At 63.3% G+C, this 13,369-nt stretch overlaps 1 protein-coding gene across 4 annotated transcripts in view; it reads left to right on the forward strand.

Moving 5' to 3' along the window:
• LOC128072010 (sperm-associated antigen 4 protein-like) overlaps window positions 1–8,528 on the forward strand; it is a 57,222-nt gene extending 48,694 nt beyond the window's left edge. For 2 of the 4 annotated variants that reach the window (XM_052665388.1, XM_052665387.1), the window contains exons 3-9: window positions 5,616–5,800; window positions 6,342–6,418; window positions 6,597–6,666; window positions 6,753–6,862; window positions 7,393–7,560; window positions 7,918–8,007; window positions 8,225–8,528. In XM_052665388.1, coding sequence (XP_052521348.1) covers window positions 5,616–5,800; window positions 6,342–6,418; window positions 6,597–6,666; window positions 6,753–6,862; window positions 7,393–7,560; window positions 7,918–8,007; window positions 8,225–8,350 — 826 coding nt within the window. In that variant the 3' untranslated portion in view covers window positions 8,351–8,528. Of the gene's footprint in view, window positions 1–5,159; window positions 5,801–6,341; window positions 6,419–6,596; window positions 6,667–6,752; window positions 6,863–7,392; window positions 7,561–7,917; window positions 8,008–8,224 lie in introns of all 4 variants that reach the window. The other 2 variants (XM_052665389.1, XM_052665390.1) reach the window with 2 other exon arrangements.
• The last annotated feature ends 4,841 nt before the right edge of the window (window positions 8,529–13,369 follow it).

The following is a 13,369-nucleotide window of genomic DNA, read 5'->3' on the forward strand; positions in this document are numbered from 1 at the left end:
AGGGCTGACTCCAGCTGCCTCCCCCAGCAGTGCCCCGAAAGACTTTGCTGTTTTTGTAAGTCACCGCTTTGCTCTTTTGCCTGGGATCTGGGCGCAGCACAGTGCCGGAGCAGGGACTGGCTTGCTTTTGGGCATCCTCAGAGCCCTGTGTCCCGCCGCCTGCCGAGCACCGCAGTGCCCCAAGGGGATGTTTCCTAAGCTGGAGAGCTGGAATCCTCCTTAAGCCTTGCTCGGCAAGCATCTTGGGCTTCCTGAGCAAACCTTGAGGCGGAGACTGAGCTCCAGCGGAAGCAGGGCCGGGCTGCTGCCCGAGCCCCGGGGCAGGGGGGTGGGCAGCCACGTGCTGACACAGCGCACGGCTTTGCTCTTGGTGCACGAATCTGAGCGTCCATCCTTGTGCTTTGCTTGCAAGGGGCTGGATGTGGACAGCGAAGAGGAGGTTCCGCTTGGGTCGTTCACCTTTGATGTGCAGAAGGCATTCTTAGACATCTTCCTGCTCCAGGTAGGACAGGGGCAGCACGCCAGGGAGGACGCCTGCTCCCTGCCCCTCCCTGCGCTCCCACAGGCCTGCAACTGGAGCCCTCCGGCTGCACAGCCACGCTCCTCTCGCTGTCTGGAACTGCTGAGCAACAGGAGCAACTGGCAGGGGCGAGCCGTGGAGCACAGGGTGGGAATTGGAACCCCAGCAATTTCTTTGTTCCTCCCCATTTCCTTTGCAGAATCATCCTGCCAGAGCCTTTCGCCACATCAAGGTTCTGGTGGACAGCAACTGGGGACATCCAGAATACACCTGCATTTACCGAGTGCAGGTGCACGGGAAGGTGGTGAAAAAACTGACCGTCTGAAATTGGAGCAGCACGATCCGAAATTGAACGTGGAAGATCTGAAATTGGCATTTGTCAGATCTGGAATTGGCATTTGTAAGATCTGAAATTGGCATTTGTCAGATCTGGAATTGGCTTTTGTAAGATCTGAAATTGGCATTTGTAAGATCTGACCAAAAAATAAAAACATCAACATCAACATCATCTCGAACCGCGTCTGTGTTGAGGTGGGGCGCAGCTTCGTGGGGGGGGCAGCTCCTCATTCCTCTCCAGCCTCCCAAAGCCCTGCGCCGGTGCTCCCCTGACAGCGACACGGCGAGCGCTCAGCAACAGCCGGGCTGAGGCACAGAGCCAGGCGGAGGGGCCGCAGCCTTTCTGGGCTGACACGGGCAGCCGGACGGAGCTCCGAGGAGCCACCGAGCCGCCCAGAGCTCTGGCTGCGGGGAGCTGCGGGATCTCCAGGCCGCGAGAGGAAATGGGCAGGCTGAGGCGGGCCCAGCGGTCAGAGAGAGAGACGGACGCCTGGCATCGCGCAGCGACACGGGCAGAGCGACAGCCCTGCCTGCAGCCCCAGCCAGGGGCAGAGTTGAGGCTGCCCGCTTGGCGCCGCTCGCCGGGTCGGGTCGGGGCAGCGCACCGAACGCACGCAGTTGTGGCGGTCGCAGGGCCAGCTGACGGCTGCGTTTGGCCAAGGCTCTGGGGCCCGGCGCCGTGCGTGCCGCGTGCTGGAGCAGCCGGCCGACTCCGGGCTCGCCGCGCCGCTCTGCGGCTCCTTAGAGAGGTCGTGGCTGCTGGGCAAAGTCCGTGGCGACTGGAGAATGGAAACGGCGCTCTGAGGAGCCCCTCGGAGGGAAACTGCAGGCCGTGAGCCTCACCTCGGTGCCTGGGGAGTTCGCGGAGCAGATCCTCCGGGAAGAGATGCTCAGGCGCGTGCCAGACCAGCCCTCCTCACCCTCGTGTCCTCCTGGCTCCGGTGCCAAGGACACCGAGCAGCGCGCCATAGGAGGAGGAAGGGATGGCATCCAGAGAGTGGGGCTGGGGCAGGCTGCAGGAGCGTGCCCACGAGAACAGCACGAGCTTCGGCACGGCTCTACCACGTGGAGTGCGGATAACAAAAGTCCTGCAGCCACGACACGCACCTTGAGTGCCGCGCTCAGCTTTGGGCGTCTCGCTTCGAGAGTTTGTGCGCTGCGTTCAGAGCAGAGCGGGGCTGCTGGCAAAGGATTCCGAAGGAAGCCGTGTGGGCAGGGGCTGAGGGCACTGGGAGACGGAAGAGCCACAGAGCGCCAGCTGGTGCCAGCCCCATCTGGAGCCCTGCACCCGGGCCTGGGCCCCCAGCACATGAGAGACGTGGAGCGGGTCCAGAGGGGGCCGCGAGGATGCTCCCAGGGCCGGAGCGGCTCCCCTCCAAAGAAAGGCTAAAGGTTCATCTGGAGAAGGATCAGGGGGACTGAAGGATCTGGTGTTCTGGGAGGCCGGCAAATTGCTCCCCTCCTTCTCTTTCATCAGTTGAGCCTTCTATTGAGGACCTCGATAACCATTTCAGCTAAGAAATTCAGCAGACTCACAGTCCTTTGTGCACAGAACTCTGTAGTTACCGTGGCGCCCACGTACTGCAGTCCAGTTCCACCCTGGGATGGATGGAGGAACCCACGTCTCAGGATCCATCCTGAGCTGACCGGTTCTCAAATGTCTCCGGCCTGTTCTCACAGCCCTGGATAACACTGCCTATTTTTTTTTTGGTTACCGTTCCTGTTTCTATATGTGCTCCAACCCCCGCCCATTCCGCCATTAGTTTGTCCAGGTTCTGCTTCCTTTAATCGGTACGTTATTGGGAGGAAATCAAGGCATTCTCGCTCTGATTAGCAAAAGAGCTCGGGAGACGTAAACAAGTTCAGCAGACACGGAGGGAGGGAGAAAACCCACAGAGTGTAACTGTTCATGCCAGACACACCCTGCCAACATAAAAACCGCCATTGGGCCCCGCACAGCCCCGCAGAACCGCACGCAGCCCCGCACAGCCCCACAGAACCGCACACGGCCCCACACAGCCCCGCTGAAGCCCGCACAGCCTCGCACGGCCCCGCACAGCCTCGCACGGCCCCGAGGGCGCGGCGCGGCGCCGGGACGCCGAGCTTCACGGAGCGCCGCCCTCAGCCGAGCCCAAGCCGCGGCCTCTCCGCTTCTTGCCCTTCTCCTTCAGCTTATGGAAGCTCTCTGCGGAAAGACGGCCGGTCAGGGCCCGGCAGCCCGACCGGGGCCGGGGCGGGGCGTTCGGGGAGCGGGGAGCGGGGAGCGGGGAGCGGGAGCAGAGCCGCACCGCCCGCCCACCCGCCGGGCCTCGGCCGCCCTCACCGTCGCCGTCCTCGTCCATGGCGAACTCCTCGCCGCTCGGCTCGCGCAGACCCACAGCGTCCGCCATCTCGCCGCGCTCCCCACAGCCGCCTTGCGGGGCACGACGGGAAACGCGCGGGAAGCGGAGTGGGGCCTCGCGCCGGAAATGCGTCGGCGTAGCGCACGGGCCGCGGGGGGCCGCCATCTTGGGAGGACGCAGGCGGACGGACAGGGGCGGCGTAGCGCGCGGCGCCATCTTGGGGACGGCAAAGCGGCCGCAGAAACGGAGGCGCCCCGTAGAAATCCCCCAACAGCGCACTCACACCCCATAGGTGGCCCACAGACATCCCAAGGAACGGTGGCTCACGCACACGCAAACAGACCCCACGGGTGCCCATGGATGTCCCACGGATACCCCATAGGTGCCCCACAGATAGCCCGTGGATTCCCCATGGACACGGAAAGCAGGCGGCTCCGTGCCGCGTCGGGTGCTGGAAGCGCAGCTCTGCTCCCTGCTCCTCCCGGCGCTCACAGGAGACTGCAGAGCTCAGACAGCACCGTGCAGCCCCCCCGGCCCCCCGGTCCGGCCCTGGTGCTGCGGGGGGAGTCCGGGGCTGTTTGCAGCGCTGTCACTGCGGGGATGCAGCGTGGGAGCGCGGGGGGCTGGCGGAGCTTTGGTGCTGGGGAAGCGCAGCGTTACGGTTTGCAGGAGGTTCCTCCTGCCACGGTTTGACGATGTTTGGCTATCGGGATTCCACACCATAACATCACGTCATGCACTGGGGGCTTTGACTTCCGATGCTCCAGTTGGGAATGTTTGTCCGACGGAGAAGAACTGCATTTCCCCAGGAGGTTTGCGGTCAGCGAGGAGACAGAACTCCGGGCAAGGTCACCTGACGCTGCTTCTCCGTCTGCGCTTCGCCGTCTGCTTTTCTTCACCGCTCAACTGGACTGCGCTTCTCACCTCAGCGCTGTGGTGAGGCCTATCTGCCACTCAGACACACTCTCTCTCTCTCATCATACTTTGCTAACACGATATTTAGTAAGTTCGTTTGTTCCACCTCCGATTATTGCCACAGTTGTCAGTTATGCTGGGGACCCGTTTCCCTTTTCCGGAGGCACGGATCCGCGGATCCCTCCGCCCCGCTGGTCACGGAACCGGGCCGAACCAGCCCGGAAATGGCTGACAGTTTGGTTGGGGGGGAGGTGGCAACGTCCTGAGGGCTGGCACTCAGCGGTGCTGCACTCGGGCTGCCGGGGCTCCGTGCTGAGGACCCGTGGGGCGGTGGGAGCGGGAGGGGCGGTGGGTCCCGGGGGGATGAAGGGACGGCGGGGAACGAGGGGGTGTCCTTACAAAAGCGAGACGCCACTCGGCTGCTGAAGGTGACCTCGGAATGAGTTTTATTTACCAAAGGCGCCAGGAGGTCGGAGAGAACCGCTCCGAATGTAGAGAGAAGTTGGACCGAGGCCGGCAGGGAGGCTGCCAGGCATCGGATGGGTGACGTGGTGGGCGAGCCGGGAATGGATCCCCCGAGTTCCTCGGCCAGTGGGGAAAGGGAGCGTGTCGCATGTGGCCAGGAGGTAGGGCCTGAAAGGGGTCGGAGCTTGGAGAACGTCCACAGCAATTTCTGTCTGTAGGCCGTCCCTTGAGTCCAAAAGGGAAACGTGTTCCGAAGCCCTCCATCACCTCCTGGAGCATCCAAGCGAGTCGGAACATCACGGTGGGGCTGGGGGGGCTGGGAGGTGCCTTCCGACCCAACTCAGGTGCTGAGATCCTGTGATTTGATGAAGAAATGCTTCTGTGCGTCACAGGGAGACCCGAGGCTGAACTGTGGCCGGCCCTCCTCTCGGGTCCAGAGTGGGGAGCACGAAATCGCCCTCCATGCCCCCAGCTGCTGGGCGCGCCCTGCTCATGGGCCGGCTGTGCCCCTGCCCATTGTGACATCACAGCTGCCCTCTGTGACATCACAGCTGCCCTCTGTGACATCACAGCCCGCCAAGGGCTGCAGCTGGCAGAGCCCCAGTGGGCTCAGAGCTTTTGGGACCGTGGTGCTGAGAGGACGTGCCGCTTCCAGGGCTCATCTTCGCTGCGATGGCGAGGAGAAAGGCTGCGACCGCAAGGCGCCCCAGGGCACCTAAGTGCCCCGCAGGGAGCCGGGCTGTCGGCGAGGGCCAGCAGGTCCCCGCTGGGGACACATCAGCGCAGGGGCAGAGGTACGAGGTGGGGGGAACCGGCCGGGGGCATCGGGCCGGGGGCAAGCGCGCACACAGCCCTCGGTGGCCCGGGGAGAGGGGCAGCCGGGGGAAGCCTCTGGTTTGACCCTCACTGCAGCCGGGACGGCGCCGGCGGGCAGCCCAAGGCCCGTCCTCTGGGAGGGCCTCTGCGGAGGCTGCTGCCGCCTGCCTCGGCTCTCGCACGGTGGGACCGGTGCTCAACCAGGTTCTTTCCTCCCGCAGAAGCCTCTGTGAGCCGGCGGAAGTGAGCGGGCCTTCACCAGCATCAGGTCCTGCCTCCGCTGGCCAACAGCGTTCAGTGTGGCGTGAAGCAGCCAAAAGAACTGCAAGACGCCTGGCTGCTGCTGCTTCACAGCACAAGATGAACCGCGCCAGAGTGTTCGTCGCACTGTCTCTGGTGCTTCTTGGTGAGTCCCGATGAGCAAACATCCCGCAGCGACCACGGGGCTGTGCTGGATGAGGTCCGTGTGAGCAGAGGCCTTCAGAGGCACTGCAGCACCAGCGCGGCACTTCTGCCTTCCTATCCTGGCCGCCTGCTTGCTCCACAGCTGCTCTCCACCACTGGGTCCCACTCAGCCCGAGAGCTGCTGCGGTCCCCCCAGCGTTAGGATGCGGACCGAGGAGGACCCCACGGCCCCGGTGCCGCTTCTCGAGGACATCCTCGAGTCGGCCTTGCTTTGGCCTCCCTGTAGGGCTGCCGTTCTGCCCGCCACGCTGCTTTCGGTGCCGCCGGGTGCAGCCAGGGGAAATGGGAGCAGCGCTGGGGCTGCACCACGGGGCCGCGGGGCTGCAGTGCCCTGAAGGCCGTGGGCAGAGACATGTCCTCAGCCCGCACCATTCCCAACATCCTCCGCCCACCGGCGGATTCCCAGGCTCCAAGGAAGAGCCAGCATGGGCACAGGACCAGCAGCAACCCCTGCACTGACGACCTTCTCTCTGTCTTTCCAGTTGCTGTCGCTACCCAGGTGTATTTCACTGCATCTTCGTGGATACGCCTCAAAATAGAGGAAGACACGGAGGCACAGGTCAGTGGCCGTGGGCTCGGACATCCTTCCTCAGTCCTGGCCCCTCGTGCCGGCCAGCACGGAGCTCACAGCCCTCGGGACGCGGCTGGCCTTGCGTGTCAGGCCTCCGGGTGCTGGCAGTCACGCTGAGCTGCGCGCTGACGTGGTCGCGTCCTGACGTGGTTTCTTGTCCTTCCAGCGGATGCTGTCTGAGCTGAGAGCACGGCAGGAGTGCTATCAGACGCCGGACTGGGCACGGAAGAGCATTGGTGAGGACACAGGCAGGCGAGCCCTGCTCCCCTCCGCTCCTCCACGTCCGCTGCCTCTTGCACTCATCTCCTCCCCATCGTTACAGGTGCTACCATCGACCTGCACAGAACTTCTCCTACCTACACATTTAAGTGCTGGTTTTGCTGGCTCCACAGTCTCATCGTCCCCGTGAATCCTCCGGATACCATCCTGCAGGTATCGTGGCGGCCATCAGCAGCGCTGCTTGCACCCCTCGCTCCCCCTCGGGGGTCTCCCCTCAGGCCCGGCGCGTTGCTCAAGCCGTGAAGCCCAAGGTCCGATACGGGGCCGGGCGTGCTGGAAATCGGTGCTTCCCCTCACCTGAGCTGAAGCGCTGTGTGTGTGGGGCCCACGCTCCTCAGTCCCAGCCGGGTGAGAGATCTCCTCCCCGCCGACACCGCAGTGCCACGGCCATCCCAGCTGTCCCTCTGTGGGCAGAGCTGGGGGCCGGCGGAGCAGTGCTGGAGAGAGACGGTCCCACTCCGACGCTTTCCCAGCCGCCATCTTCCCCTTGGCGCTGACACTGAGAGCCCCTTTGTCGGGCGGGGAATTCAGGCCCAGTGCTTCTGCCCCATTCCTCACACGTGAGCCACTCTCAAGCACAAGTACGGCCCGCAGGCGCTCGCTGCCTTTGCCCTTAGCTGAACCGGGAGTGCGGTGGCCCCAGCGCTCTCTCCTGATCCTCTGCTCTCCCATTCTGTTTGCAGCCGGGCGATTCACCAGGACAGTGCTGGCCCATGGAGGGACATCAGGGCCAGGTGGTCATCGGGTTGCCAGCTGAAATCGTGCCCTCTTGTGTCATTCTGGAACACGTTGATCCAGGGCTGACTCCAGCTGCCTCCCCCAGCAGTGCCCCGAAAGAATTTGCTGTTTTTGTAAGTCACCGCTTTGCTCTTTTGCCTGGGATCTGGGCGCAGCACAGTGCCGGAGCAGGGACTGGCTTGCTTTTGGGCATCCTCAGAGCCCTGTGTCCCGCCGCCTGCCGAGCACCGCAGTGCCCCAAGGGGATGTTTCCTAAGCTGGAGAGCTGGAATCCTCCTTAAGCCTTGCTCGGCAAGCATCTCGGGCTTCCTGAGCAAACCTTGAGGCGGAGACTGAGCTCCAGCGGAAGCAGGGCCGGGCTGCTGCCCGAGCCCCGGGGCAGGGGGGTGGGCAGCCACGTGCTGACACAGCGCACGGCTTTGCTCTTGGTGCACGAATCTGAGCGTCCATCCTTGTGCTTTGCTTGCAAGGGGCTGGATGTGGACAGCGAAGAGGAGGTTCCGCTTGGGTCGTTCACCTTCGATGTGCAGAAGGCATTCTTAGACATCTTCCTGCTCCAGGTAGGACAGGGGCAGCACGCCAGGGAGGACGCCTGCTCCCTGCCCCTCCCTGCGCTCCCACAGGCCTGCAACTGGAGCCCTCCGGCTGCACAGCCACGCTCCTCTCGCTGTCTGGAGCTGCTGAGCAACAGGAGCAACTGGCAGGGGCGAGCCGTGGAGCACAGGGTGGGAATTGGAACCCCAGCAATTTCTTTGTTCCTCCCCATTTCCTTTGCAGAATCATCCTGCCAGAGCCTTTCGCCACATCAAGGTTCTGGTGGACAGCAACTGGGGACATCCAGAATACACCTGCATTTACCGAGTGCAGGTGCACGGGAAGGTGGTGAAAAAACTGACCGTCTGAAATTGGAGCAGCAAGATCTGAAATTGAACATGGAAGATCTGAAATTGGCATTTGTCAGATCTGGAATTGGCATTTGTAAGATCTGAAATTGGCATTTGTCAGATCTGGAATTGGCTTTTGTAAGATCTGAAATTGGCATTTGTAAGATCTGACCAAAAAATAAAAACATCAACATCAACATCATCTCGAACCGCGTCTGTGTTGAGGTGGGGCGCAGCTTCGTGGGGGGGGCAGCTCCTCATTCCTCTCCAGCCTCCCAAAGCCCTGCGCCGGTGCTCCCCTGACAGCGACACGGCGAGCGCTCAGCAACAGCCGGGCTGAGGCACAGAGCCAGGCGGAGGGGCCGCAGCCTTTCTGGGCTGACACGGGCAGCCGGACGGAGCTCCGAGGAGCCACCGAGCCGCCCAGAGCTCTGGCTGCGGGGAGCTGCGGGATCTCCAGGCCGCGAGAGGAAATGGGCAGGCTGAGGCGGGCCCAGCGGTCAGAGAGAGAGACGGACGCCTGGCATCGCGCAGCGACACGGGCAGAGCGACAGCCCTGCCTGCAGCCCCAGCCAGGGGCAGAGTTGAGGCTGCCCGCTTGGCGCCGCTCGCCGGGTCGGGTCGGGGCAGCGCACCGAACGCACGCAGTTGTGGCGGTCGCAGGGCCAGCTGACGGCTGCGTTTGGCCAAGGCTCTGGGGCCCGGCGCCGTGCGTGCCGCGTGCTGCAGCAGCCGGCCGACTCCGGGCTCGCCGCGCCGCTCTGCGGCTCCTTAGAGAGGTCGTGGCTGCTGGGCAAAGTCCGTGGCGACTGGAGAATGGAAACGGCGCTCTGAGGAGCCCCTCGGAGGGAAACTGCAGGCCGTGAGCCTCACCTCGGTGCCTGGGGAGTTCGCGGAGCAGATCCTCCGGGAAGAGATGCTCAGGCGCGTGCCAGACCAGCCCTCCTCACCCTCGTGTCCTCCTGGCTCCGGTGCCAAGGACACCGAGCAGCGCGCCATAGGAGGAGGAAGGGATGGCATCCAGAGAGTGGGGCTGGGGCAGGCTGCAGGAGCGTGCCCACGAGAACAGCACGAGCTTCGGCACGGCTCTACCACGTGGAGTGCGGATAACAAAAGTCCTGCAGCCACGACACGCACCTTGAGTGCCGCGCTCAGCTTTGGGCGTCTCGCTTCGAGAGTTTGTGCGCTGCGTTCAGAGCAGAGCGGGGCTGCTGGCAAAGGATTCCGAAGGAAGCCGTGTGGGCAGGGGCTGAGGGCACTGGGAGACGGAAGAGCCACAGAGCGCCAGCTGGTGCCAGCCCCATCTGGAGCCCTGCACCCGGGCCTGGGCCCCCAGCACATGAGAGACGTGGAGCGGGTCCAGAGGGGGCCGCGAGGATGCTCCCAGGGCCGGAGCGGCTCCCCTCCAAAGAAAGGCTGAAGGTTCATCTGGAGAAGGATCAGGGGGACTGAAGGATCTGGTGTTCTGGGAGGCCGGCAAATTGCTCCCCTCCTTCTCTTTCATCAGTTGAGCCTTCTATTGAGGACCTCGATAACCATTTCAGCTAAGAAATTCAGCAGACTCACAGTCCTTTGTGCACAGAACTCTGTAGTTACCGTGGCGCCCACGTACTGCAGTCCAGTTCCACCCTGGGATGGATGGAGGAACCCACGTCTCAGGATCCATCCTGAGCTGACCGGTTCTCAAATGTCTCCGGCCTGTTCTCACAGCCCTGGATAACACTGCCTATTTTTTTTTTGGTTACCGTTCCTGTTTCTATATGTGCTCCAACCCCCGCCCATTCCGCCATTAGTTTGTCCAGGTTCTGCTTCCTTTAATCGGTACGTTATTGGGAGGAAATCAAGGCATTCTCGCTCTGATTAGCAAAAGAGCTCGGGAGACGTAAACAAGTTCAGCAGACACGGAGGGAGGGAGAAAACCCACAGAGTGTAACTGTTCATGCCAGACACACCCTGCCAACATAAAAACCGCCATTGGGCCCCGCACAGCCCCGCAGAACCGCACGCAGCCCCGCACAGCCCCACAGAACCGCACACGGCCCCACACAGCCCCGCTGAAGCCCGCACAGCCTCGCACGGCCCCGCACAGCCTCGCACGGCCCCGAGGGCGCGGCGCGGCGCCGGGACGCCGAGCTTCACGGAGCGCCGCCCTCAGCCGAGCCCAAGCCGCGGCCTCTCCGCTTCTTGCCCTTCTCCTTCAGCTTATGGAAGCTCTCTGCGGAAAGACGGCCGGTCAGGGCCCGGCAGCCCGACCGGGGCCGGGGCGGGGCGTTCGGGGAGCGGGGAGCGGGGAGCGGGAGCAGAGCCGCACCGCCCGCCCACCCGCCGGGCCTCGGCCGCCCTCACCGTCGCCGTCCTCGTCCATGGCGAACTCCTCGCCGCTCGGCTCGCGCAGACCCACAGCGTCCGCCATCTCGCCGCGCTCCCCACAGCCGCCTTGCGGGGCACGACGGGAAACGCGCGGGAAGCGGAGTGGGGCCTCGCGCCGGAAATGCGTCGGCGTAGCGCACGGGCCGCGGGGGGCCGCCATCTTGGGAGGACGCAGGCGGACGGACAGGGGCGGCGTAGCGCGCGGCGCCATCTTGGGGACGGCAAAGCGGCCGCAGAAACGGAGGCGCCCCGTAGAAATCCCCCAACAGCGCACTCACACCCCATAGGTGGCCCACAGACATCCCAAGGAACGGTGGCTCACGCACACGCAAACAGACCCCACGGGTGCCCATGGATGTCCCACGGATACCCCATAGGTGCCCCACAGATAGCCCGTGGATTCCCCATGGACACGGAAAGCAGGCGGCTCCGTGCCGCGTCGGGTGCTGGAAGCGCAGCTCTGCTCCCTGCTCCTCCCGGCGCTCACAGGAGACTGCAGAGCTCAGACAGCACCGTGCAGCCCCCCCGGCCCCCCGGTCCGGCCCTGGTGCTGCGGGGGGAGTCCGGGGCTGTTTGCAGCGCTGTCACTGCGGGGATGCAGCGTGGGAGCGCGGGGGGCTGGCGGAGCTTTGGTGCTGGGGAAGCGCAGCGTTACGGTTTGCAGGAGGTTCCTCCTGCCACGGTTTGACGATGTTTGGCTATCGGGATTCCACACCATAACATCACGTCATGCACTGGGGGCTTTGACTTCCGATGCTCCAGTTGGGAATGTTTGTCCGACGGAGAAGAACTGCATTTCCCCAGGAGGTTTGCGGTCAGCGAGGAGACAGAACTCCGGGCAAGGTCACCTGACGCTGCTTCTCCGTCTGCGCTTCGCCGTCTGCTTTTCTTCACCGCTCAACTGGACTGCGCTTCTCACCTCAGCGCTGTGGTGAGGCCTATCTGCCACTCAGACACACTCTCTCTCTCTCATCATACTTTGCTAACACGATATTTAGTAAGTTCGTTTGTTCCACCTCCGATTATTGCCACAGTTGTCAGTTATGCTGGGGACCCGTTTCCCTTTTCCGGAGGCACGGATCCGCGGATCCCCCCGCCCCGCTGGTCACGGAACCGGGCCGAACCAGCCCGGAAATGGCTGACAGTTTGGTTGGGGGGGAGGTGGCAGCGTCCCGAGGGCTGGCACTCAGCGGTGCTGCACTCGGGCTGCCGGGGCTCCGTGCTGAGGACCCGTGGGGCGGTGGGAGCGGGAGGGGCGGTGGGTCCCGGGGGGATGAAGGGACGGCGGGGAACGAGGGGGTGTCCTTACAAAAGCGAGACGCCACTCGGCTGCTGAAGGTGACCTCGGAATGAGTTTTATTTACCAAAGGCGCCAGGAGGTCGGAGAGAACCGCTCCGAATGTAGAGAGAAGTTGGACCGAGGCCGGCAGGGAGGCTGCCAGGCATCGGATGGGTGACGTGGTGGGCGAGCCGGGAATGGATCCCCCGAGTTCCTCGGCCAGTGGGGAAAGGGAGCGTGTCGCATGTGGCCAGGAGGTAGGGCCTGAAAGGGGTCGGAGCTTGGAGAACGTCCACAGCAATTTCTGTCTGTAGGCCGTCCCTTGAGTCCAAAAGGGAAACGTGTTCCGAAGCCCTCCATCACCTCCTGGAGCATCCAAGCGAGTCGGAACATCACGGTGGGGATGGGGGGGCTGGGCTCTAGGCCTCCACCCCACAAACACACATGCACCATGGATGCCTCATGGGCACCCTGTGGATACCCCCTGGGTGCCCCACAGATACCCTATAGATACCCCATAGATTCTCCACAGATACCCCATGGATGTCCCATGGATACCCATAGATGTCCCATAGATCAACTATGGATGCCCCATGGACGTCCCCTGTATACTCCATGGATACCCCAAGGATTCCCCATAGATACCCCATGGATGCCCCATGGATACCTGAAGGAGCAGGGGGACTCCAGGGTTCCACCCTGCAAAAACATGTGTACCCCACAGATATCCCACAGACCCCATAAATGCCCCACACATGCCCCACAGATACCCCAAAGAACAGGGCGGCTACAAAGCTTCCGCCCCACAGCAAGGCGTGTATCCCATAGATACCCCATGGATACCCCATGGAGCAGGGTGGCTCTGGGGTTCTGCCCAACAAAACCACGGGTACCCCATAGGTATCCCACAGACACCCCACAGACACCCCACATTGGAGAGGTTTATTGTATAAAACCATGGGTACAAAAGGCAGCGGTCGGTGTGTGAGCAGTGATGTGCGCGGGCACTGCTATGGGGTGAGCACAGCACTGCAGTGGGGCCAGCACTGCTATGGGGTGAGCAGAGCACTGCAGTGGGGCTGGCACTGCTATGGGGTGAGCAGAGCACTGCAGTGGGGCCGGCACTGCTATGGGGTGAGCAGAGCACTGCAGTGGGGCTGGCACTGCTATGGGGTGAGCAGAGCACTGCAGTGGGGCTGGCACTGCTATGGGGTGAGCACAGCACTGCAGTGGGGCCGGCACTGCTATGGGGTGAGCACAGCACTGCAGTGGGGATGGCACTGCTATGGGGTGAGCACAGCACTGCGGTGGGGATGGCACTGCTATGGGGTGAGCACAGCACTGCGGTGGGGATGGCACTGCTATGGGGTGAGCAGAGCACTGCAATGG

The sequence above is a fragment of the Tympanuchus pallidicinctus genome, unplaced genomic scaffold (assembly GCF_026119805.1).
Source record: "Tympanuchus pallidicinctus isolate F22 unplaced genomic scaffold, pur_lepc_1.0 scaffold65, whole genome shotgun sequence".
NCBI lineage: Eukaryota > Metazoa > Chordata > Aves > Galliformes > Phasianidae > Tympanuchus > Tympanuchus pallidicinctus.